The following is a 25,722-nucleotide window of genomic DNA, read 5'->3' as shown; positions in this document are numbered from 1 at the left end:
AGGGACCTCACTCTGTATCTAGAGCATGAGTAGGTGTGACAAACCTTAGTTTTATTTAATATTCCACTACAGTCTTATACATGGGGGGCAATATGACAGGATTTAAAAATTAAATTTTCTGTACTGTGCCCTATTTTCTCTGCCTGTATCAGAGAGAATAGCATACCTGGCTGCATACACAGGCTCACGTGTAAATAAACAGGGAAAAAAGCTATACAGGCTTCCTTAACTAGCTTTTCCCATTCTTTTTTTAGGGGTGAGAGTGCCTATTATGAAATAAGAACCACATGGTAGGAATAGATCAATGGATTAGTTTCTGACAATGCAATAGAAAGAATTGAACACTCACTCATTAAAAAGTAAATCCTTTTTTTATAACTGCAGGTTAAGTGCGATCTAAAAGGAGAAGGAAATCTATTTAGCATGATAGAAAAAGTAATGAAATGTAGAGGAGAAAAGATATGTTGCTGTAGAGAAAGCTCCTAACATGGTGATGCTTGGTGGCCAATAATTACTAGAATTGGTGAGCATCCAACTGGCGCAAAAGGAAGTAAGCCTCAGCTAAGCTTTCCAAAAAAGACTGAAGTGATGCACTAAAAGTTGTCAAAATTGCCACTGCTGGTATCAGTGACAAGACTCCATTCAACTGCAGTGAAACGAAAGTGACTGCAAAGCAGGCGTACTGGTACTGCAAAAAGTCTCTTCTGCAGCAAGTAACCAAATGGCATAATGTTAAATGGAGGACTTGACACAGATCATTCTCATGATTTGCTGAGGAATGTCTCAACTTGGAGTCACTGCGAGCTATCCAATGCTCCTGCCATTAGAGGAACCCAGGCTGCCTCAGAAGCAGAGAAATAGTTTTCTCCTTCTGCTCTTTGCAGTTGTACATTTTCTACTGCAACCTATGGGTGTTGAGTTACTAACTGGATTAGGGACTTCTCTACAATTCATTTTGCAAACTCATTCACTGTGGGCACTTCCCCACAAAACCCCAAATCTCACTGATAGTTAAGATCTCCAGAAAAAAACATACAATAAAATAAATGCTATTTAAAAGATGCTGTTTGCAGTCCTTCTGGACATCTCACTAGTGTGTCTAGGTATCTTTAAAACCTGGTGATAAAAGCCTATGTGACACAAACTGTGTAGTTTTCACAGTCAGGTCTTCATGAAAAGGTGTATTTTGAAGTCCCATAGACAGAATCTTTTAATTAAGAAGAAAAGTGCAAAACCCACAGCTGAAAACATGCATGAAAGGGAAAGATTAGAATTTATGTTTTACTTTGAGAGTTCTCTCCAACAGCCATCAAGCAAGGTAGGTTTTGGGAGGCGAGATTCCACGTCCACTGAAAAACACCCTCTGATTTCAGCACACATCACATCCCATGGCAAAGCATTCTGCAACAGCCTTCCTTACACCCTTTATTGGAAGGAAAGTGAAAACTAATGTGAGTGTCAGGGAAAAGCAGCTGAAAGTTCCCCAGATGGCACAGACCTGCTGAGCAACTGGTGAGGGAGGTTGCTGAGTACATAGAGGGGTTTGGGAGGAAAAATCCAGGTATTATTTGAATAAACAACTTACAATAATGAAATGTATCAAACGTATTTACAAAGTCCAGAATGCCAATGCTGGGATATGATCACAGATAAATTCCATAAGATGGGATTCTGGAATTTGTCATCAAAATCCTTCAGTACAGAAATACACAGATCAGAAGTGGCATGAAGCATTTTCTCATTACATGGAGGAAATAAGTGATATACTTCCTAATATTCTTTAAGCAGCTCTTAGTGTAAAAAGGAGATGGTTTTACAGCATGAAGCTAACCTCACCACTAATTTTCCCCACGTCTGCTTTGCATAGCGGTGTTAAGGATTTCTCCTTCCCTCCTGCAGCAGGTCGTGGGAGATCACTGCCATCTACAGATTGGAGATAGTATCACTGGCATTGGATGGCGGAACGATTTCTACCTCCTTCTTTTCTCTTTGCCTTGCCCACTTCTCAGTCCCTCCCTATATTAAAAACAAACGAACAAACCCTACACACACAAAACAAGAACAACCCAACACACCCGACTGCCTCTGTGGCACGCGGATCCTAATCACCCATATCAAAGGGAAAGTGCCATGCTTTGGGAATGTTGGAAACTGCAAATGTTTCAGCCAAATTATTTCTGAGCATGCTGGTTCCCAAGTGCATAGGTGTTGTTACTTTTTAATCTGTTCTGATGTACATTGTGTCACTGAGTCCTTGAGAAGACTTTGCATCTGACATTAGCCTACATTAGAACATTGGGCAAATTAAAACTTGTCTACTGTGTGCATTAAGTGATTTGTCTGTTTGCATGCAATTTCTACTGTGTTATGCTGGACAAAGTAAGCTAATCATTAGAGAGCAAAAAAGAACCTACCAGGAGATGACTGATTGCCACAGCGTACCAATGTATCTGTGTGCAGGAAATTACTATTAACTATGACTTGAGAATTCAGGTCTGGAAGAGATCGCATGGCTGGAACAGCTAGGCAATAAAAGCCAAGTGTGAGTTAAATGCAGTAGTTATAACACAATCTGATGCTGCAGGGGATCTCAGCTACTGTCTGCCCAAATTTTCATCTTCATGCACTGTAGAAATGCTTCTTATTTGCTTCCCCAGATGAGAGAAATTCCCTGGCTTGTTTCCCCTGCTGTCTGTATATCCTCCTAGCAGGCAGAGAAGAGGTTTGCTTTGATTTGAGAGTCCATTACACCATGATAACAAGACTGCTTCAAGGAACATGTTCTGGTACGTACAACATGCTTTTACCTGTACTAGCAGCACTAACAGCAGTGAGCATACTGCTGGCGAAGTTCAAGCAATGAAAGCAGCAGCTATTCTTGTGTGAGCACAGGGAACAAGTGGTCTCTGGCTGAAAAATTTACCACCCTGAAGTACAGTTCGTGGTTATGTGGGTCCAGACCTTCTTAGGGTCCTCTTTAACATCCTGTTCCCACTGAATTTGCAAGAGAATACACATGCCCAACATTGTTAAAATCTGCCAATAACTCCAGTGCTGACACACAAGGGCAGCTTTCATAAAGCATGGGCTGGAATTTTGGGCCCCATTGAAATCAGTGGCAGAAGTCCTGTTGGCTTCATTGAGGTCAGGATTTCATTCGTGGTATTGATTCAGCTGCTCCCTTTACATACAACAGTTTCCAGGTTGTTTCTACAGAAAGTCAATGTCAAGTGTGTTTATTTTTTTAAATGACGCAATTTTTTTTACAAAAGTAAATATCAGAGTGCCTTTAAAATTCCACAAGCCATCTAGGAAGTCTGTCAGCAGTCATGTCTGTGTTTCACATATTTTTAACATCTATTCAATGGTTATCTACTGCATGAAAGCTGGGCTAGGGCTATTTTCCCTATTCCTGTACGTGGCCAGGAGGTGGCATTCATGGCTAACAGTTACAGCAACCAGAATACTGTCCGCATACAAGGGGAGAAAAGAGGGTATCTTAGAATGGCTGCTCAAGTTTCTCAATTAACCACAATGCTTAAATTAACGCAATAAATTTGATTTATGCATTCATTGTTTTATTAGGAGTGGTAGAGTTATCCAGTAGTAGCCATTAATCTTTGGGATGAAACAACAGGGACCTGACAGGCTGCATTCATCCTCTTACGAAGTATTTGATAGTCAAGGTCCTTGTCTTCAGCTCTATCATTTTGTTCTTCAAAATAAACCAGTTTCCAATAATTGTTTTACCACTGTAACACCCACCATCATCAGAACAGTTAGGAAATTTAAGAAAAAAGTTGAATTTGATCTAGTCAATGAATCTTAATGAGATTTTTCAAAGTCTGATCATTCTGGCTTGTGATTGTCAGCCTGTGGAGTACTGCCATATTTAACATCTGTGACACATCATGCCTTTCCTGTTGCCTCATTTATCGACAACATGTGATGATTCCCAGATGTTCAAACATGGCAGATCCCAAAAGACCGATGAAATTACACTGAAAACAAAACATCCTTGCTATAAAAGTTTTGTTAAAACTAGGTATGTCTGAATATTCACAAGCTTGCTACAAGGTACTTACTGATCGATATTCAAATTGCTGTTAACCGTTGGTCACATTGTTTGAAATGCCCACGCAGTGTTAAGGACTCACTGTAACAAGAGTGGATACAACTTTCTGCTCTGTCATACCACGTTAAAATGGAATTGGCATGTATTTATACAAGAAGTTAAGCCACCAGATTTATTTACCATTTGTTTCCCTTTTTTATATACAATACAGATGTGTGTTTTTAAGGTTTTTACTCATCTTTCCTGCTGATCATGTTTCTACCTGCTGAAGCTAAATAAATCATTATGAAAGAAGCTTGCATACCGCATCCTGTAAGCAATGCAAGGTAGCACGTTGTTCTTGAGTGCATCCTTTTTCCACTGGACAGTTTTGTTTTCTCCATTGTGAAGACCAGAACTTTCAAAGCTGATATTTAAAGTTCTGTCCTGTAACGGTAGAGCAGTGACATGAAATTCTGAATTGGATTTCAAAGAGTACATGTGATCCAGTTCACGCCACAGTGCTATAGTGTTCTGCTTCAAAGGACTCATCAGCAGATTCAGTACAGTACCAACAAAGATGAGAATCCTTGACACATCCAGAAGCTGGCATTAGTCTTCCTGTGACACTGCAGTTTCAGATTTCTCCCTGGCTGTGGCATTGTCAACAATGAGAATTTCAGTATTTTCAACTGAACAGAGGCAGCTCTGTGCAAAACTGGGTAGCTGTATTTTGACACATGAAATAGCAGCACAGAACTCAGGAGCAATTTTCTGAAGGTAGAGCAGCATTTCTGCCCATTATCACATCAATTCATTTTAAGTTTCAGGGTTTTTTGTCTCATTCTTCTTTAGGAAGAGACAACTCCATTAGAAAGGCCCATAAAAAAGTGGAATCTGTTTGGGCATTCATGTCTTTATTCTAAATTACACAGATAACTCATTTCTGTTAAACAGTGTAGAGCTGTCTGTGAACACTGACTTCCTGGATATATATTACTAGTAACAATTATTATTTTTACTGCTATCAGAAGCAATATAGACACCTAAAAGTCACAAGACCTCCAACCAGGACCTGTTCAGGTATCCATATCGTATACTCTGCAACATCAGCATTGCAGATTTTTTTACAAGCTGCAGCATAACTGAACAGCACACACAGAAGAAAAGGCTGTTGTGTTCTCTTCAAAATTAGAATGCCTATTTATAATACACAAATATGTAACTTTAAAAATATCTGTCTAGATTTTAAGTTGTTTGTTTATATGCCTTTTAGAAAGAAACATGTAATTGAACTGTATTTATTATCTAATGGCATAAAACCTAGCATGCTTTCTTCTTTTGTTGACACTTACAGAACATGGAATTTAAAAATGAAGATAGAAAGTATCCACAGAATCATGGAGATGCGTGTAGAGAACAAATACAGGAAGGGGATGAGGCAAAAAGCAAAGATGTGGATGATGGTAAGGCAATATGTGGAAATTCTGCTTGAGAAGAACAAACACAAATGCCAAAAACAATGCACTAGCTACATTTAGTTGGAAGATCTGGAGAGCAAACATAAGCATCCAAAACAAATGAAGCAGGTTAGCCAGAGTGTCTACCGGCCCCAGGGTCACACAGTCCTGCTCCAACTGCCAGCAGTGTCCATATGGAACAGGAAGCTTTCCAAATTCTGGCTGTATAGAAAAGACTATTGGCTTTTTTTCCATTTTCTGTGCAATGTACATTGCAGTGCAAAGCCACATCAGGAACACCTGAATCAGTGCATCTGCACTGTAGGCGCTATGGTACGCAGAATTACTTATGGTTAGAAGCAAAACCCTACTGCTAGTCTGCTCCTCCTACCTATACACACATGTTTTCTTAACTCCTTTTAGTTGTTGTTTTGTTTTAAACATATCTAATACCAGACCAGGCTGCCCAGGATGAATTTCCTTAAGTGTTGTAGTCCTTCGGATTTCACTCTAGAACACTGTGCTGTGTATTACTTCATTTAATTGCCAGTACTCTGCAGAAAGGTCAGTTCAGTTCAAGATTATCCTCTTTCTAAAGCTGTGGAACCAAATGAAGTTCTCACATGTTCAGAATAGGACACAATCTTATATTCAAGCCAAATTAATTTTCAAAGCCTTCTGCGAGTCCCCTCTAGCAGTTTTTTCTTTCAAGTATCAAGTTCCACTTGGTCCATTGCCTTTAGGTATTTCATACAAAAGGTTGCATGTAGTCTCTGTCACACCCAAGTTCAGGGAGCAATAGTATTCACTTTATGCTCCCCTTGCTTTTCCTTCATGGGAACACTAGCTTGGTGCTACTTGGCTTGGTGCTGATTCCAATTGCCATATTTACCTTCTATCTTCTTCCTTCTTATCAGATGCTAGGTAGATTGGAAGGAGGAGCCAACAAATAATTTTGGTACTGTAACAGAGTTACCAAGATAGATTGACTCAAAAAATTCTCCTACATGTTCTGCTGGATCTTACAACTTGGTGAAAAATGGTACACTTCAGATGTACCATTCCATGAAAATCAGACTAGCCCAACCGTGCCAGTGAGCTCCACTAATGCCATACCTGCTACCTGGGGTAATCCATCTTTGCAATACAAACTGTTTTTTTTTAAATACGTATATTTATTTTGCTTTCCTTCTCTATTGCCAGTATTTTGAAGATAAAGAATGGGAAATTAGACTTCTTCAACATGAAGATAATTCATAAATAATTCTCATTTATTTTTCTGTTATAAATCCAGAAATTAGGGTTGCTAATTTCTAATTAAATTACAAAGAAGCCCCATTTGTGGATCTCACAGGCTTCTCTCACCGACCCTGGTTTTGGTAAGCAGTAACATGGTTACTCAATAGGCTGTTTTCCCCTGGAGCTATTCTTGTCCTGTATCAGACGAGCACATCCAAAGTCTCCTTCCAATGCCACATGTAAAAAAATATTGCCAGGTAAGTGAATGCACAGTAGCTTGTTTTGAATATTTATGTCTTACGGAATAAGTGTTTTACCTATAGTCAGTGTGGCCTGGAATCAAATCTCACGGAACTTCATCACAAACTCATCTTTCTCTCCTTTTTGATGTTTTCCTTGGTGGCAGTAAATACTGAAGACCCAGATCAAATGTGACTATCAGATTTCTCATATTTTTTAAGAGACATTCAAGTAAACATGGATGTGATTGGCTTCAGGTTGCAAGTAATATCAATTGCCAAGCTGTCTCTAGATCTTTTTTTAACATTACCAGTACTTATTTTACTCAAAACCCAATACTTCACATGGCTACTATTGCAGTTTCAACTCTTAAAACTTCTTCATTGGAAACCAAATGCCCATAAGGTTGTTTGCTTTTACCAGAATCATTTTCAGGAGGAATTTCTGCAGGCTGGGTTTCTTACAAAGTAATAGCCACACTGAAATCCAATGACTTATGAATGCATCCGCTTATCCAGATACCTATGTTGCTTGAATTTCACAGGACCAGTTTCCAAGCCCAATTCTACCACATAAGCAGCCAGCACATATTTTCCAGTCACCACTGTGATTCAAATCCAGTTAGGAGTTCTCGGTTTGTACAAAGTTCACCATCCTTTTTAAAACAACAATGTTGTATGGGAACTACTGAGTCATGGCCTGAACCTCTGATCACCTGAGGCGAGCCATGAGCCAGCCAGAGGAGCACAGCTGAAGGCAATTCTCCTGTGCTGCCGGAAGGGGTGGAGCCTGGCTCCCCCAGTCCTGGACCTATTTAAGAGCTGGCTACCAGTGGGGAAGGATCTCTGCTGGAGATCCCTCCTTGTGGTGTTTTGTGGTGAGCCCAGCATAAGGATAAGCCTTCCTCTTTTGTTATCATAGTCCACGTCACCTAACTCTCTTGTTTATTTTGTGATTGTAACATCTTGATATCCATTGATTATACAAATGTGTTGGAGCATCATCTGTAGTTCTCGAGTGCTTTGGAATTTGTGGAACAGGATTGCAGTTGTTTAAATACTGACATATCTAGAACTCTTCTACCAAAGGCCCCCTGTTTCCCAGACTCTGCAAAGTATTCTTTCACCATGCCATGTAGCGGCCTGCTTTTGGCTTATAACAGTTCTTTTCAACAGAAGATTCTTTTCTACCATGTCAGCATTTAGCTGTACCACTTCCTGGAGGTTTTATTTTATGTCTGATTTCCCTCATTTTACAGATCGAATTAGCAACTTTCCCCAAAACGTAAAGAATGTTATCCAGCAAATCCCAGCCCCTTTTCCCATGATGTACAGCCATAGTGGTTACAAAGCCTGAAATATTGCTTACCCAGTCTGTATTACTGGCTACAAGCTACAACTGCTGCTTATATCTGAACCAGCCTTTTTCAGAGTGTCTCTACCGAATCGTTAACACCTGGGCCACTCAAGTTGGATTTTAATTAATTTTTCACCTTGTCTGTGTTATCGTGCAATTAGCCTACGAACTTGGATTTCCACAGGGCACTTGCAGATTCTTGTACCACTTCAGCAGAAACAGCACACCTTCTACCCTAGTGTAACGCTGGATGAAAAGAGGGAGCTGTAGACATATTGCCTTACTCAAGTTTTTATCTAACCCAGTTTTACAGCTAACAGCTGCAGTGACTATAATCCATCGATTCTCCTGCACGGTCTCTTCTTTTAAGTTCCTTCCTTCCTTCCTTCTGGTCTCCCCTTTCTTCCAGCCAAAGATTAGTCAGAGCTTTCTCCTGATTCCATGGTATGCTCAGAGTTTGCTTTAATACAATGTACAAGACTCCAATTTCTCAGTTCAGGCCTTTTTTTTCTCTCTCTTCTGAGCACCTCCGGCTCTCTCAAAACAGCTCATTTCATTTCTGCCAGCTGTGGCCTCTCTGAATGCCTCACTAATTCACACCGTACCTGACGTGGCCGGGGCAGTGAGCACCGTGCTGCGGTTTGATTAGGAAGACAGCTTGGTGCTGAAATCAGGTGCCTGTGGTGTAATCATGTTACCGTGGAACGAGGCTGAAAGCGCTCCTTCCCCCCCCACTGAGTGCCGTCAGGCAGCACCATGACTGCAGACTTCTTTCAAGTATTATTTGGTCCAAAAACCTGAGAGGACTTTTCCTTGCAATTTGTCTTCCACAGGGGGTTAACTGGTTATCCTCATCGCTTTCTCTTTTATTGCTTTTGCCTCTCGGATACAAAGTCTCTTTTGTAATATAGCAGCCAGTTGGAGTTCCTTAACTCAGAGACAAGTCTCTTGATATCAGGGGTACGTAATTGTTGCAGGTAGGACAGCGATTCCTTACTCTTAATTTATAATAGGACAATTACCTTGATTTTTTTTCTTCTTTTTTTTTTTTTTCTTCTTTATTATCATTTCCTTGTCCTCATTGCTATTATAAGGAGATCCCTGGAGGTTTTCAAGGAAAGAGTGGATGTGGCACTGAGGCATGGCTTAGTGGGCATGGTGTGATGGGCTGACGGTTGGACTAGGTGACCTTAGCGGTCTTTTCCAACCTTAACTCTATGAGTCTGTGAGCTAATTGTAACATGCTCTGCAAACATCTCGCTCACCCAGGCCAATGAAACCTGCAGGCTGCCAGTGAGAGCTCTGTGGTCCTGCAAGCACCCAGGGTTCTCTCTCAGCACTTCCCAGCTGCCAAGTGACCTCACAGCCCAGTGCCAGCTCTTTGCTGGGGGGGCAAGACCACCCCTACCTATGGGTACATTGCTGACCCACAACCAGACATATGTGTGCAATCGCTTCATCCTGCAGCAACCAAGCACACAGCTGAGCCACCCATCTGCGCAGCTCTCCTGGCCTTCCTGCTGCTCCTTTAAAAATAATAATAATAATTAAAAAACAGCCACAGAGTGGGCTTATTCTGCTGCACAGCCCCAGGCAGTCACGCTCTGGACTGCTGCGATAGCTTTCATGCGCTAAGAGCATCCATTTAGTTAAGATGTTGTGTAGCAGTGAGACCTACAAAGAGGAAAGCAGGCCCAGCTGGACAGCCGGATAGCTGGACAGCAGGCAGCCGGACCCCGCGCCGCTCAGCCCCGCAGCGCTGCGCCCCCCGGCAGCGCAGTGCGGGCCGAGTCCGCCGGCTCTGCGGTCTTCACACAACACCGTAGCGTAAACGTCTTCGGGCGCTCAATTTGCATAGTCCCCCGCGCGCGTCCAATGGGCGGGCGACTCCGGCTGTGTCATTTGCATGGGCACGAACGGCGGCCAATAGGGTGGCACCGCCGAGCCCGTTCGGAACGCGATGTTTCCACCCGCGCGGGGCTCCGGGGCCGGCGGTGCGGGTGACACAGCGAGAGGCCGCGGATCGCTGCCCGGAGCCGCCGCACGCCGGCAGCCGCCTCGGGGTACGGGCTCCGCGGGGAGCCGCCCGCGGCGGGAGGATGTCCGTGGCGGGGCTCAAGAAGCAGTTTCACAAAGCCAGCCAGGTAAGGGAGCGGCGGCGGAGGGCTGGACTCGGAGGAGCGGCTCCCTGGGGTTCTCCCTCTGTGCGGGTTCTGGCATCGCCGCCCCGGGGCGCGTCCTTTGGTTGCGGGCGGCGGCTGCACCGCCGGCCCCATCTCGCTGGGTGCCCCGCGGCCGGTCGAGGAGAGCGTGCGAGGCGGGCCGCCCCTGCCCTCCCATCTCCTGGGGCCCGGCTCTTCGCTTCCAATTATTGCTTTTGTTACTGGCATTTCTTTTGCGCTGGTTCTGGTTTGTGCCCCGTGGCCTCAGTTAAAGACGGGGGCTGTGAGGTACCGGCCGTCCCCGTAGAGTTCGTTGTTGTCCTCTCCGATCGACTCCTGCTGTTTCCCTACCTGGCATACCACGCATCTGTCCTATAGGGGGTACTCTGCGTTTCTAGAGTTTTCCCTCCTTCTCTGGATGCTGTACTCAAATCTTTTCCTGAGCCTTCACATTCTCTCCCGCTGCAGCTTTCCCGCTTTCCCTTCCCGCAGTGCTGCACGGTGGGGTTCTCCAGTGGAGGAGTTTGTGAGTTCCCCGGAGATCTGTCCTCCTGCCGCCTCTCCTTAATGATGATGGCAGTACTAATATGAGTTCTGTAACCTGTTTTGCCAAGCTGACAGCTGCTCCTGCTTGGAGCACGAGAAATAAAGGCTCGGAGCCGCTGAGCTGCCTTTCTGCAGGTCCTGCAGCAGGTAGCTGGGGTCTCTCCAGCCCAAACATGGCTTTGGTCAGATACTGACAGGCTGAGTAATTGTATCTAACATTTATTGTCAGTAGTGTTATTTCTTCTGTGCTCTGTATCAGCCTCAAGGAATGCCACGCACCTAGATATTTAGTCAACTTTCACTGCCTCTTTGCAAAAATGAGGGCTCTCTGGGTAAACAAACCCACGGACAGCTTAGCAAAGGCTTTGGTTTGTTCTGCAGCCACCGTACTGTAAATGGTGCAGCCTTTGCTGTGCCGAGTTGGTAATACAGATGGTATTTTAGTGTGGAAGTTAAAGAGGTAACCACAACAAATGCTTCCAGTCTGACGGCTGCCAATCTGGGCACGTACACATAGCAAAGAACTCAATAACCGAGGGGGAAGCTGGTGGCAGAATGGAACAGAATGATATATTGAACTTGCCCAGGTATTTCCTGAAATGCTGTGGTACGTCCTCCAGTGTTCATTACAGTAGGAAACTGGGATGCATAAGTCTAATATTTGATAACGTTCTTCATCTTTGGCCAACTGTGAAGTTTCCTTTCATTGTCAGATGAAGAAGTGAGTATGCAATTTAAAGGAAGCGGATCTGAATAGCATCTTCTTCAAGAAGGAAATGTTCCTTAGTAGAAAATGCTCGTGCAGGAAAAAAGCCGATATTGGAACTGGATTTCTTTGGTGCCTAAGAGAACACGATGTACTTCTTAGGAGTTCCTTCTGGAAGACTTCAGATCAGACACTGAGCAAAATGATATAAAAATATATAAATACGTAGAAAACAATTGTGGAAAGTAGCAGAAAATGGGATGGTGAGGGCACACATAATAGAAATATCGGTACTGCATCTTTCAGCTTAATTCTTTTGCACGATGCTAAAACAAGCAAGTGCAGATATCTCTCAGCAGGACGTTTTATGAATCTCTTAAGTACTGTGGGAGCACTTAAGGAGGTGTATCATTTGTGTATTGAAAGGCTGAGAGATGCCAAGGGTAACTACTAACAGCAGACACAGGCACGGCTCGGGGAGAGAATGAAATTAATTCCTTGCTTTAATGTTCCCAAAGGAGAATGGGGGCAGATGACAAAACTGGCAAATTTCCCAGAGGACGCTGAGGAATACTGAGGGGAATGAGAATTGTGCCAGGACATGTGATTGAAGGAGAATATTTGAAGGTTGGCAGAACCTAGAGACAAAAAAAAGTCTGAAGGATGAAGCAAGTGAGTTAAGACAGTCTGTATTTAACAAGTTGATTTTAAAATGTGAGTAAATATCAAAGAAGTGACAAGATCTCTATATTTTCAGAAGATAATATTTCCATGTTACAACGGACATCTATTTAACTGAAATAACCCGCAGTTCCGACTAATCTATAGACTGATGGAGATCTAGGGTTATAGACCACACAGTTATAGAAGAAATCCAAATACATCATTTAGTGTAGCATTTCTAACAGCCACTCACTTATTGCAGAACTGTTTGGTTTTTATTGCTTTTTTTTTTTTTTTTCCAGGGGAAATACATTTTCTGTATGTCTTGCTTTAGACTCCGAGGTAAAAAAGGAACCAATACTTTTGATTCTCTGTGTGCAGTAGAGGTTTATTGGCTTATTCCTTCTGGGATGTTTGTCTGACGCATATCAACGTGGTTAATCTGAAGTTACTGCTGAGTAAATAGGTGTTCACTTTAAGAAAAAGGTCAGCAGTCACCTTTGTATGGCTCCTAAAGCCCTCCCCCAAGCTCAGATGTAACATGCTGTAACATGCTAAAAAGTCCCCGTATCTCCATGTTTGCAATCCATAAACTCACAATAGGAGTTCTGTATGGTGTGAGTGTGTAGATTTTCACCTGTTGGGGGCAAGGGTTGGAAGGCAGCTCTGAGTCATGGGTGTTTGTTTGCACTGCTGCAGTAACGTTTGGGCTATTTGTGTGTGCGTTGCAATACCCAGTTGCACTCCAGCCTGTCTACCTTGCCAATTGCTTCATCAGGGATGCAGAAGTGATAGACCCAAACCAAGCTGTGTGTCTGTGGCGTAATAGATGATAGCTTTTAGGAGTGCTAGAAATAGCTTTACTGTGCTTATTACGTGGACTGTAAGTTTGAATTGAAATATTCAAGTCGATGTGTTTTCAAATAGATTTATTTTTTTAATTAGCCCCAGGGAGTTGTGTTCTCAGTGGAAAAATTTGCCTCCTGTCACTTTCAGATACTGACATATCTGTTTTCCTGTTGTTGATGTGCAGCCTTTGATGCAGGTGGGTGGATCTCCGTGCGGCTGCGCACGTGGCGCAGCACCAGCAGTGGGAGGGCTGTGCCTTCTGATGCTCACCAGGAGTATTTTTAGAGAGCTGTTCTGTTTAGAAAAACTGTAAGTACAGAGCGTGGATAGCATGGCCTTCCTAGTCAGCAGGTGCTGCTGTAGCTTCTGCTGTGTTCTATCAGCCCAGCCAGGCTGGCATCTCAGTGCTGTGATGTTGGTCCCTTTCAAAGCAGGAGGCTGGGTGTTGGGAGCCTCCCTTCCCTTAGTTGTTCTGAGTGCTCAGCCATGACACTGCTGTAAGACCTTAAATTCATGTTTTTTGTCTTTTTTTTAATTAGTTGTGTTAGAAGTATGTCTATGGCAGCAGTCTCAGTATCAACAGATTATTTGCAGTGTATTTCTTAGGCTTGACTCCTCAGAGGCTGTAGAAATCAATACTTTTTTTTTTTTTTTTTTGTGAAACACAGGCCTGCGATTATTGTATCTTATTTGCAATGTAAGCATGAGCAGTGACTGTCAATGAATGCAGATTGACTTCTTAAACCCTTTCTAACTGTTAGTGAAGAAAAAAAGGGCAGAGCTATTCAGGTGTTGCTTCTTCTGCCTGTAGATTAGCATAAATGTGAACAGGTTTTCTAAGCAGAGTTAGTACAACATTTTTTACTTCTGAAAGTGGTTTACTTATATGCTCTGGGCACTTCTCTTGTATTGTCCTGAATGGCATTTGTCTTTTCAAGTAGTGCATCTGTCATCTGTTTGTAGCAATGTTTTTGAAGGCCTTTTTCTATTGTGTGTGCTTGGCTTTTGTTCCTTGGCTTTTGGCTCTCACCAGCAGTTACAAGGATGCTTGTTCTCCCCCAGATTTCTGCTGTTACTCTGTTGATTTATGTGGCACGTTGATCCAATCTGCTGGATTGAAAACCAGATCAGAATGGAGACCTTATTACCCACACAGAATAAATCTTGTTAGTTGGGTTTTGTTTGCTTTGCTTTCCTGACAAAATAAAGCTTAAAAAAAAAGAAAAAAAAAAAAAAGTGCTGAGTCACAGCTTGAAGCAGTGATGGAGCACCTGGTGGGAAGGCAGGGCCAACCCACGGGAGGTGTATCTTGCTGGAGGTCCCTGCATACTTGAAAGGCCTGAGGCCTTTCAAGGGTGAGCAAATATTCTTCCTTCATTTTTGTGTCCTCAGCTGCTGTGTTTGGGCTTGTCCTCATTTTGCAGCAGCCTGGGACTTTGCCACTCACCCCACAAAGTGAGGTTACACAAATAGGCAAACAAACACAAGTTGCAGACAAACTTTCAATGCTTTGGTAAACTGAGGGAAAGACAGACTTTGCACGAAGAAAACCTGACCTTGCCTTTGAGATACCAAAAGGCAGCCTTTACTAACCACTAAGTGGTACATGCAGATCTATTTCTGTCCTGCAACTAGAAGCTGTTACCATCCAGCTGTGAGAGATACTGTTCCTTCACATCTAACCTGAATTGGGCACAATGAATCCAGGACCTCAGCAGGGACACCTTCTATCTTGTTCCTAGACTTTATTACATAATCTGAGATATTCATTTGCAAATCTGTTAGAATAATAGGAGCATGATAGTGGAGAAAAGACATTGAGTTTATTGTTGGAGATGTTTTGAAGTGGATAATTCTAATTCCTCTACATGGCTCATAAAGCAGAATAAATCCTCAACCAATGGCAGGGACAACAAAATGACATTCCTCTGTCTTCTGTGTACATGAAGATATCACACTGGTCACTGCTGCTCATCTTTACCTGTGTTGTGGCTGGAGACTCCTGTTATGCAATCAGGTAATTACAAAACTGTACTGCAGCTGATGATGCACTGCTCATCTTGTATTCCTGAAATGATGAGAGGAGAGGATTTGTGTAAGTTTCTGAGGTCTTGTTTGAGGATGGAGTTCTTGCTGGGTGTTCTTTTGTTGTTGATTGGTTTTCCAGGACAGGAGTACGAGGCCAATAGGTACAAAATATAAAGATAGTTGTTTGTTGCACTAAGCTGGTTTTCCATATTAAATACACAAGTCTGATAGAGTTGGGAGGAGTGGGAAGCTAGCTGTGAAGATTTAAATTTATAAGTATATTCACAATTATATTAATAATTATATTTGTAACTTGCTAAGCAGGCTAGCAGAAAGGCATAACTATAGGAAAAAGAAATGCTGAGTATTTCAGCCAGCATACAAGTTAGCAAACACAACATTTGTGTGCCTCTACAACCTCTAGCAATGCAGCTTTCAAAGCCTGCAGGAGTTGGATCATCTGTGCTGCAAGCTGGGAATCCAGCAGTGATGCAGCTCTCATTTGGAGGTTACATGTACCATATGTATATGTAAAAATCTGAATAGCATTGCAACAGAAAATATGGAACGGAAGCTGAACTGTCTTCTTGAACACATCTCCTTTTATAGATTCTTGGCTTTGCTAAAGGGTGCTACACAGGCATCCTGCAAGCTGGAACTGGAGCCTGGCTCGTGCTGTTATTGCCTGAGTCATTGCAGCACATGCTGGGTAATGCATTGCAGTGCAGGCACTTGAGAGTCCTGCAGTGCTGCAAAGCAAATAGATAAGGGAAGTGCAGCAACGCAGTTGTGTTCAGATTTTCTTTAGTGCCATTTGCTAGGAGTTACTCCAAGTTGCTTAAATATCCTAAGCAGATGCATTTCTACGATGAATTGTACTCCCCTATGGAATTTGAGACAGACTCTGAAATGCACGTACAGCAGGATGATTTCTGCTTAATTATGCTGATAGAAATCTGGGCTGACTCAGTGCAGTGTCTTCTACGTAGGCAAAAGCAGCATAACGGTATGACAGCAAAATCTCAGCCCAAACCCTTGTTTCCTATTGGTGTAAGAAAGCTGTATAGATTCAGTGGTGTGATATAGCTGCAGTTCCAGAGCAAAGAATTGCTGAAGAATGGAAGTATTTTTAGTACAATATTTTGTCTGTTGTGCCACACCAGCACCTTCTATTAACACTGATGTAGTTCAAGTAATAAAATATGTCCCTTCTTTATACTTTCTGCAGCAAGCCTATAGCACAAAGTTTTGGCTTACAGTGATGTTATTAAGATCAATCTGCTTCTATTTCTATAATGCCACTTCCACCCCGGTGTATTGTGCTCATCTCATTCTGTGCTGTGTTCCCACTGGTCAGCTCTTTCCTGTCCAGGGAAGGAAGACACTGCTGCAATTCTATGACAGTTGAGAGCCGAAGATGTAGCTTGTAGCAGTGCTTTTAACAAGTCCAGTTAGGGAAGGGCTCATCAGATGTTAGGTTACACTTCAAATTCTGTTTGATAGGCTTCTAGTGTCCTATCACTGTACAGTGTTTCTATTACTAACGTTATTAAGTGATACATATTAATGGGAGTATATACCCTTTAACTTCTTGCAGCATCTCAGATAGCAGCAGCTGCGTATGTGAAACATGACAGCAACTCAGCCTTGCATGTTTTCTACTCAGAGGACAATACCAAGCCTCTGCTCCCTGTTAGTTCTGGTTCAAATTAAACTACGTTTTTTGTGTTGTCCCTGGGTGTAATGAGCTGCAGTGGTTGCAGGGACATTAGCCTGGTTGGGAACTGTGCACAATTATAAGAATCAAAAGCTTATAAATTTCTCTGATTGTCAGATTTTCTGGCCTTGTGCATTCAGGTTATAGATAAAAGGTGAAAAATCTTTTTTTTTTTTCTTGAAAGAAACAATAGAAAAGACAGTATAAACAGCCTTAGATAGGAGCACCCCTTATCCCTTTGCAGAGGCAGGTAGATCTCATTGTTCCCACTGTTTTCTCAAGCAGGTGCAGGTAAACAAGGTACTTGAAGGTGACATGACTTTGGAGGTAAGGAGAAAGCCAGTGAGAGAACCAAAGTCAGATTCTGTGTTTCCAGGCTACAGAAATGGTGTCATTCCATTGACTCAGAGAAAGGTCAGCAGAGCTGAAGGTTAGTAATTTCACCTGACATTTCTGGTTTTAATATCCCTCTGCAACTGCAAAGGTTTAGAAACTCAGATTTTCAGATAATCCAGCAGAGAACAAGTGGGAAGACAATATTAGTGCAGCAAGTATGTGATTGGAGGTGAGAAACTCATTGTTTTGATTCAGAAGTGTGAACTTGCCTTTCTCAGTCCTACTGAGACAGCTGGGAAGTGAGAGATCCATCGCCTGTGCTGTCTCTGAGACCAGAGAATTCACAGCCATAGGAACACTTTCCTGTGGAGAATGCAGCACCTGTTGGCCTGGCTTCTGGTAGGTGTGTGCATGGTGGGGGGATGAAGCCCCATGAAAGTGAATTATTAATCAAAGCTGCTGACTTTTCATCAGATCAGAACCAGCAGTTCCAGTTCTGCTCTCTGGAAATTCCTTCCAAAGAAAATATGATAAGGTTTCTTTAGACAGCAGATGGAATTCTGCTCTTGCTGTAAGCTGCTTGGGTGTCTGCCTGGAGGCACTGGAACACAGCAAGCGCTGCTCACCTTGAAGGTTAGCTGTTCATCATTTGGTGGCTTTAACATCTGAACACTCCCTACCTGTTTTTCCCATGTAAATTGTAATAAACTTAAATTACATTCTTTGATGTTGAATGTGGGCTTTTTTCCCCCTTTCTCTGGAGATGGGAGGAATAGCAGCAAACCAGACCTCTTCCCTTCCCTGATCTCTCCTGCAGATCTCCACATGCTCAAAGACTGTTTACACTGTTTCTCAGTGGAAGAAACTTTTTCTCCCTCACTTCTCCTTTTTTCAAGGTGTTTTTGTTAATGTACTGAGAGTAAAACCTTGAAACACATTGAAATCTGGAAATCCCTGAAGCTTATGGGTGTGAACTGGTTTACCTCTCTGTTTCTGAAAGCTCCAAGCCCCAGTTTTATTATGGATAAGTGGAAATCGATGACAGCACTTCCATTACTTTGTACAACTGTGTTGTATTTATAACCCTTATGTCCTCCTCCTCCGTCTTTAAGCCTTTGGATAGGAGCGCTCCCCACAGATAGCCTCTGCCCAAAATATATCTGCTAGACATTACTTAGAAGGTAAACAGTTTGCCCTTCGGTCTCCAGAGGAATATTTCCGAGCCAGCTCTGCTTAGAGAAGATCTGAAATTCACTGCGTGGAATGACATTGGCCCTGAGCAGCGCAGCTCTGTGGCTGACTTTCTGCCAAAGGTCTAGGCTGAGCTGCCGCATGCTTGCTCTATCAGAAATATTCATTGCTTCTAACGTTGCTTTTTTGACACTGACTACGTGGAAACTGCCTTTCAAGCCCCCATGTTAGTTACTGTCATTCTGCTGAGTTCAGTTAGGTTAGTGCAGGGTTGCAGAAATGAAGGCTTGCAAGTGGGTTGCACTGCAGAGGAGGAAGAGCAAGTTCAGCTCCAGCAGCCTTGTGCTAAGGAAGGCTTGCATAACAGATTTGTGACTTTGCACTTAGCACCTCTTTGTCTGTCTGCATGGTTGGGAAGCAGCCAAAGGACTAGTACAGATCTCTTATCTGATGAACAAAAAGTTTGTTGATAGTAGGGAAAAAGGTGCACGTAAATATAGTTGATCTTAAGCAAAAGCAGCACTGCTTCTGGGAAGTGCTTTTTTATTTATTTATTTATTTTTTTATTACGTGAAAATGGCATTAAGAAAATGAGGAAATGATTTGCAAAAAATGGTGAAGTTCTATGAATTTGTGTTGCCAAGTTTTGCTTGGCTTTTTTTTTGTTGTTGTTGTTCTTGTTTTTAATTCAAATTTATAAAAAATAGGCACCAGTGAAGGCATTCATTTACTCTTTACGTTCTACATGGCATATCTTAAAGGGATGGGAAAACAGCAAATCTTCCTTTTCTTTCCATTTACTTCTTCAAGCAGAAACTTCACATTTTGGAATACTGTCCATGATTCTGTATACTAAGCAATTTAGATTTGTATTATTAATATTTAGCACATTTCACTGTATATATTCTTAATTATCACATAATTTTAATCAAGATTGAAAAGGCCATTTATGCTGCTTTTCTTGGCAAGAAGAATGCAAGAGTTTTGACTTGTGAGTTTGTAAACGATTGAGATCTGCCCATCAGTGATCTTATAAGCTGTGGTTAAAGGTTCCTTTTCCCTGGAGTTTTACATGTTTTGGCACCAATGGGTTTGTAGCAGAAAACCCCTTTAAAAAAAATAAAAAATAAAAAATAATAAAAAAAAGCAGCAGCCATGTGGCAGCATAGAGGAGGACAGTGCCTTTTGACCTCCTTTGCAGCAGTGCTTCAGAGCTTCTTGGGGATCTCTATAAGGGTCTGTGGTGTTCTCCATAGATGATACTGGAAATCTTTTTCCAGCTTTCCATGTTTTCTGTTTAAAGATGGAATTTTATAAAGTTTGATAACGATGGAATACAGGTAATTCTGTGGTAATTCTGTGTATGAAAACAAGGTAATTCTGTGTGTGATGAGGGAAGTTCTTCTCTGTCCCATGGATGAAATCCAGAGTGCGTTTCTGCAGAGTTCCTGTTCCATTAGAAGGAATTGTGCCTCGTGGACATTCAGGACAATTCATATCTTTGTTAGACCTGTGGGCTGTGAAACCCAATGGTCCCCAATTGCATTTTAGTTTGTGGTATTGTGTGTAACAAAGTGTTGCTGCCTGAAACCACCAGGGTGTTTTGAAATTGAGTTGTGAAAATGGGGCAAAAACGTATGGTGGCTTCATCTCTAGACCCATCTTGGAGATGAAAAGATGATGCGTGCGTGTTTGTGTGTATATACATTTATTTAAACTGTGATATCAGAGTTTTTCTAATATGTGAAAGAATGGAGTATGGATTACTAAAAACTTGTAGCTGCACAAAAGTGTCAGAGATTTGTCTGTTCCATTTAGATTTTGCAACTCATCCCGAGCACAGGTTGCATCAACCAAGAGAACAAGATAGCCGAAGTCCTTTAGTTCCTCCCTTGGTTATTGCTGCTAGCAGCCTTGAATGAAGTCAAAAGCACTGCAAGGCAGCTGGGAGTGTATTTTGGGATTTTTTCATAGTATTTGGGTGATGAAACTGTAACCTCACTAAAAAGTCACGTGTCCTTGCGGAGGACCCAGGACCAGGAAGCATGTTGTTTGCAGTATTCTAATGCTGAATGTGAACTTCAAGGCCTTTGGAAACCATTGACCAAAATGGCTATAATAACAAGCTAACAAAAACCCCTCAAGCTGAGCAAACAAAGATCTTGCTGAGTCAAAGGGAAGGTATGCAATCTCCATACAGCAGGAACAGGTAGGAAGTAACAGCAATTGACTGCATGGCAGAATGGTTTGGGTGTTTCACCATCTACTGAAAGCTACTAAAAGTGTACACTATGGGACTGGCTGCTCTAAAGGTAGAAATGGTGGCACTTAAATCAAAATAACGTGCAGTAAAAAGCAAGGGTAGGTGATGGAATTATCAATCAATTTTATAGCAACTGAATAAAATCCACAGGGTTAGCGTATGGGCTAAGAATGTAAGCAGTAGTTTAATAACATTGTAGGGCAAATCATAAGTTGATTATGTGGGAATGGAATTCAATAAGAATTACTGCCTGATGGTGAGAAAAGTAGCTCCTGAAAGAGCAATAAATAGATCTGGTTTGTCACTTTTCATGCACGTAATGTATACTTGCAAATAAGCATTGTTCTGAAGCAATGATAAGCAATATATGGTAATGTGAGAAGTTAATTCCAAACTAGAGAAAAAAAATGTATATATTTATATATATATATATTGATTTTGGTCATCAGTGTATCTGGCCATAAAACTTCTGTTGGCAGTCCTGTTGCTCTCCTTCCTCTGTACAGCCCACAAGGGAGCTCAGCAGTGGATGATGACTGTGTTATTTACTGATAATGGCTTTGCTAAAACTGTCACTTTAAACGATGGCGCTGTCAAGGAAACTTCAAGCTTTACCTAAACACACAGTTGTTCAGTAACTTTAAAATGCAGATTGGCAGTCCTAACTGTTTGCAGTGTAGCAGTTCTTAAGGTCAGATTTAAGAATATTTTCCCAAATACTTTGAGCTGTAAATCATTACTAAAAGTGCGCGCGTATTGTCTGTGTTACTTCTCCTGTGACTGACCTCAGCAAAAGAACTGTCTTGGTGGTAAAAATGCTTGCCAATTTATTTCTGAGACTCAAATTCACTGTTTGTGGTGTTGAGTATATAATGATACCGTGGAATTTAGTGAAGGTGATGTAAGTATATTATGGCTTTACAACAGCAGAATTAGGTCAGCCCCAAAACTGAGTGCAAATTCACCTTCCCCAGGCCCTTACTTGGGCAGGGCTCCCTGAAATCAGCTGTGAGTGGTTTGGCTCACACATGGGTGTTGAGGGTGTGCTTAAGGTATGGCCCTAGGGAGAGATGGTCAATGCTCTGCATCTTGGTAATGAAGCCCTATCTACTGAGCCTTGAAATAAATACCAATCTCTTTTTTTAATTATTATTTCCATGAGTTTTCAATAGTTTGTCAACAGTTTTTCAGCTGTCTAAAAAGCAGAAATCTTTGGTCATGGGAAATGCAGCAGGGCAGTTGGATATTTGAGTTATGCAATGTAGTTAAGTGTTTTCAAGAATAAACAGCAATTTAAATGATTTAAGTATTTTAATTGCCTATTATGCTCATGCAAGCTGTGATTTTTGTGTTGACTGATCTCTCTCCTTTTGAAACAGTGGGGTTTTCAGCACAGGCTGGCTGTGGGCTGCTTGTGTACTGAAAGCTGGGTGGGCCTTTCTTGAGTGCAGGCTGTACTATCATCAGTGCAGCATTTAATGCTAGCTTTCGTGAGAGCCAGTGGGAGCCATTTTACATGAGCAAGCTGGGGTAGTTTAGCCTGAGAAAAGAATGAAGGATCCATTTTCTGGGGTTATTTCCAGGGCATTGTGCTGGAACTGTTCAGATGATGTTCTGGGAACACTGAGTGCAATAACCTTCTTTAAGGAGCTATGAATCAGAGCAGTGCACTCTTGCAGAATGTGACTGACAGTGTGCCAGCATGTTCTGGAATAAAATGAAACATAGATTTTCACTAGAATGAGTGACAATTGCTAGGTATCATGTGGTGAGTACAGAGGTATTGCATCAACAAGGTAATGCAAAGCTTATTTTGTATGGGACCAAGAGGTTATTAAGAATACCTGCCTGCTAAGTGGATGGTTGGATTGCTTTTGGTATGCACATCTCTCTCTACTGCGTGGGCAAGTCCTGTGTTCCTGGAAGCAGCTCCAACCATGGGATTCCATCTGGGGATTGCACAGCTGCATGGCAGCTTGCAGCAGCCTTAATCTGGGCCTTCAGGTGGGTCACCTGCTGGAGCAGCACATTTTGGCCACACTGCAGCTGGTGGCAGCGCAAGGGTCTCACTGGGGTGCACGAAGAGTTAGAGAGCTTAAAGCAGCTTTGAAAAGCCACTTGAAAGAATATTTGAACGTTTTGTTCACTTTCAGAGTAGAGTAAGCTTATTTCAACTGAGAGTACCAGAGGAAGGAGTTCTGCTCAATTAGGTTAGGGCTAGCACGGCAAATGAGGCAGAACAGATGGGAGAGTTGGGCTGAGGTTGTAAAGCGACTCTGTGGCAGCAAGAGGCAATCTGACCAGTGAAAAATAGGTGTGGTATAACTCGTCATGTTCTTCCAGTGCTCTTTGGGTAAAACAGTGTCATAAGGGACCACTTTGACAATTACTTGTTAGCATCTGTAAAAGCAATCTTTACATGTAGTCATGAGAGACATGTAATGTAGAAACATCTCAAATGGAGCAGGGCTTGGAGTAATGGCAATGGTAACATGAGGGGTCCTTACGTTATTTGGAGAGGGAGCACACAGTGGAGCTGTTTAAATCTCCAGCTTTCAGAGTTAGGTATTCTGTTTTATAGTGCAATCACCTTTTCTCATCTTCTCTGTGAGCACATAGGGGTCTGTCAGAAGGAAGCCACACCTTAGCTATGGGCACAGAGAATATCTTTAGAAAGAGAGATTCTTTCAAGTCCAAATCGGGATTGCTTTTTTACCAAGTGAAGTTTTGAAGGGAGAAAGAAGTGTTAATGTGCTAACACCCAGAGGAACTCTCTCTGGAACAGCTTGTTGTTCGTTGCTCCAGCTGCTCTGCATGAAATTCCTTTCATCCTTTCATCCAAGGGATGAAATCTTGTTCTATGTGGAACAGTGCGCCCAAAGGGGGCAGGAAGTGGTGCAGCTTCACACCCACCTCTGGGTTCCGCTGCTCAGCCTTTGTCACCCAGCAGGAGGGCTGTTCCTGTGCTGCTGCTCTGTGTTCTGGTGGGATAAGTGAGCACAAAGCAGGTCATGGTTTGGAATCCAAAGTGACAAATTTGACTTTACAAGAAAACTCATTTTTTTTTAATTTTTAATAGAGGTTTGGAATTGAGCAAGAAACAGTTAAATTGGGAAGGGAGGAAGGATAACCATTAAGGACTTTTTGTCAGCCCTTTGATATGCTCCTTCAGCAGATATGCTCAGCTCCATACGCAGCAAGATTTTAAGCAGATTAAGGAACACTATTTTAGATTTCCAGAATAAAATACTGAAGTAAAAGTATGTTTCTGTCTGTGTGGAGCATTATGGTTTCGTGTACATCATTGTTGTTGCCCATGTGAAGTCTTAGATCAATGAATCAGAATTTTTGTCAGAGGATTCATGAAATGCATTTGTATCTCATCTTTTGAAAAGCTGACAGTCTCAAGTCTTACACTTTATTATCACTCCACAGTCTTAAGAAGGCACTGATATGGAGTAATGTCCTTAAAAATTCAGGTAGGTTGGCTTGTGGCGGTGTATGTGAATTCTCACGGAGATGTTTTCCTTTTGAGATGTGTACAGCATCATTTTCAATTTGCTGATTTATAAATGCATGTGCCAGCAGCAGCGTTGAGTTCTTTGGGAAGCACAGTGGAGATTTGTCAGGGAAGTGTTCAAGGTTGGGGAACACAAAGTAGTTTTTGTTGTAGAGCGCATGTGCCAAAGAATAGCTTTAGCAGGCAAGTTTTAGTCAAGCACCCAGTAATGCCGTGACGTGTCAGTGCCTGGTGCGAAGTGACTCACTCTCTATAGAAATGTAAAATCGCATTATAGAGTCCAGAGTCTTGCACTTTATTTGTATATGGACAAGAATTTCCTTTGTCCACAACACTGTGCTTTTCTTCAATATCTCTATGCGTTTAATTCATTCCCACTGATACCACGCTGGGTCCTGGTGTGTGCATCATCTCACGCACATCAGATGTTTAATTGTTAAAGTTTTCCTCTGTTTTCTGGAGGTTCAGCATTTTGCTGTCCTTCTCCACTTTCTTTCAGTGACTGGAGGAGAGGTATGGTTGTCAAACTGAAATGGCCTTTTTGTAGTATGTAAAAGATACCGCCTCAGAGCTGCATTAATTTGGGCTTGTCCAGTGCTATTTCTTGTTCTGTGAGCTGTAAGGAGTGGGAAAGGTTATCAGATGCTGCTTTGAAGAACCATAGTGAGAAGTCATCAAAAGACCATATGCATGCAGGCAGCCTTTCTGTGCAGAGCTTTGTGCCCGTGACACAGGTGAAGGCTTTAATTAGGAAAAGGATATTGCTCTCTAGAATGGATGTATATTTTAGTACACGTAAGGTGGACTTACCAGCAGGAAGGAGTAGGAGGCTCAGAAATCTGAAAACTCTGGGTTTGCATCAGGAAGAACTCAATTTTTGGAATGTACTTCTCAGTGGTTTTGCTGTCCCCAAAGTTCAGTAGCCCCTGAGGGTACTGAGGGGAAAAGCACAGTGGTTTAGAAATTTGTACATGAAGCCTGTGTTGCTTTCTCGTCACACTGATGTACTCAAAGTTAAAGTTACAGAGCTGGTGGGGGCCCTGAGCACACCTCCCCTGCATAGGTGCCTGGGAAGGATATTGAGGCTCATACAGATGCCAGGTTTGAGGCACTTGGAATGATAGTTCACCACATCTGAAGGAAAGACTTTGGATGTGACTGCATGTCACAGCTGTAGAGCTAGACAAATTGGCTATATCCAGATTCAGCTGGTTTAAAAAGTGGTGGGACTTAGAGATAAATGTCCATCTTTAGGACAATGGTCGTGCTGAGGCAGATAGTATGGGGACATAACTAGCAAGTTCTGATAACCTTTGGGTGGTCCAGCTCATCTGTGGGGAACTGGAGAGGTGGAAAACACCCCGTGCTTGAATTGTTCTTTATTGGAGCTCA

The 25,722-nt window shown here is 42.3% G+C and overlaps 1 protein-coding gene across 1 annotated transcript in view; it reads left to right on the top strand.

Annotated features, from left to right (window-relative positions):
- The first annotated feature begins 10,309 nt into the window (after window positions 1–10,309).
- SH3GL3 (SH3 domain containing GRB2 like 3, endophilin A3) overlaps window positions 10,310–25,722 on the top strand; it is a 44,717-nt gene continuing 29,304 nt past the window's right edge. Inside the window, exon 1 of the mRNA XM_052671556.1 lies at window positions 10,310–10,493. Coding sequence (XP_052527516.1) covers window positions 10,449–10,493 — 45 coding nt within the window. The 5' untranslated portion in view covers window positions 10,310–10,448. The remainder of the gene's footprint in view (window positions 10,494–25,722) is intronic.

The sequence above is a fragment of the Tympanuchus pallidicinctus genome, unplaced genomic scaffold, assembly GCF_026119805.1.
Source record: "Tympanuchus pallidicinctus isolate F22 unplaced genomic scaffold, pur_lepc_1.0 scaffold12, whole genome shotgun sequence".
Classification (NCBI taxonomy): Eukaryota; Metazoa; Chordata; class Aves; order Galliformes; family Phasianidae; genus Tympanuchus; species Tympanuchus pallidicinctus.
The sequence above is the reverse complement of the archived record's forward strand: the minus strand, read 5'-3'. Positions and strand labels throughout refer to the sequence as shown.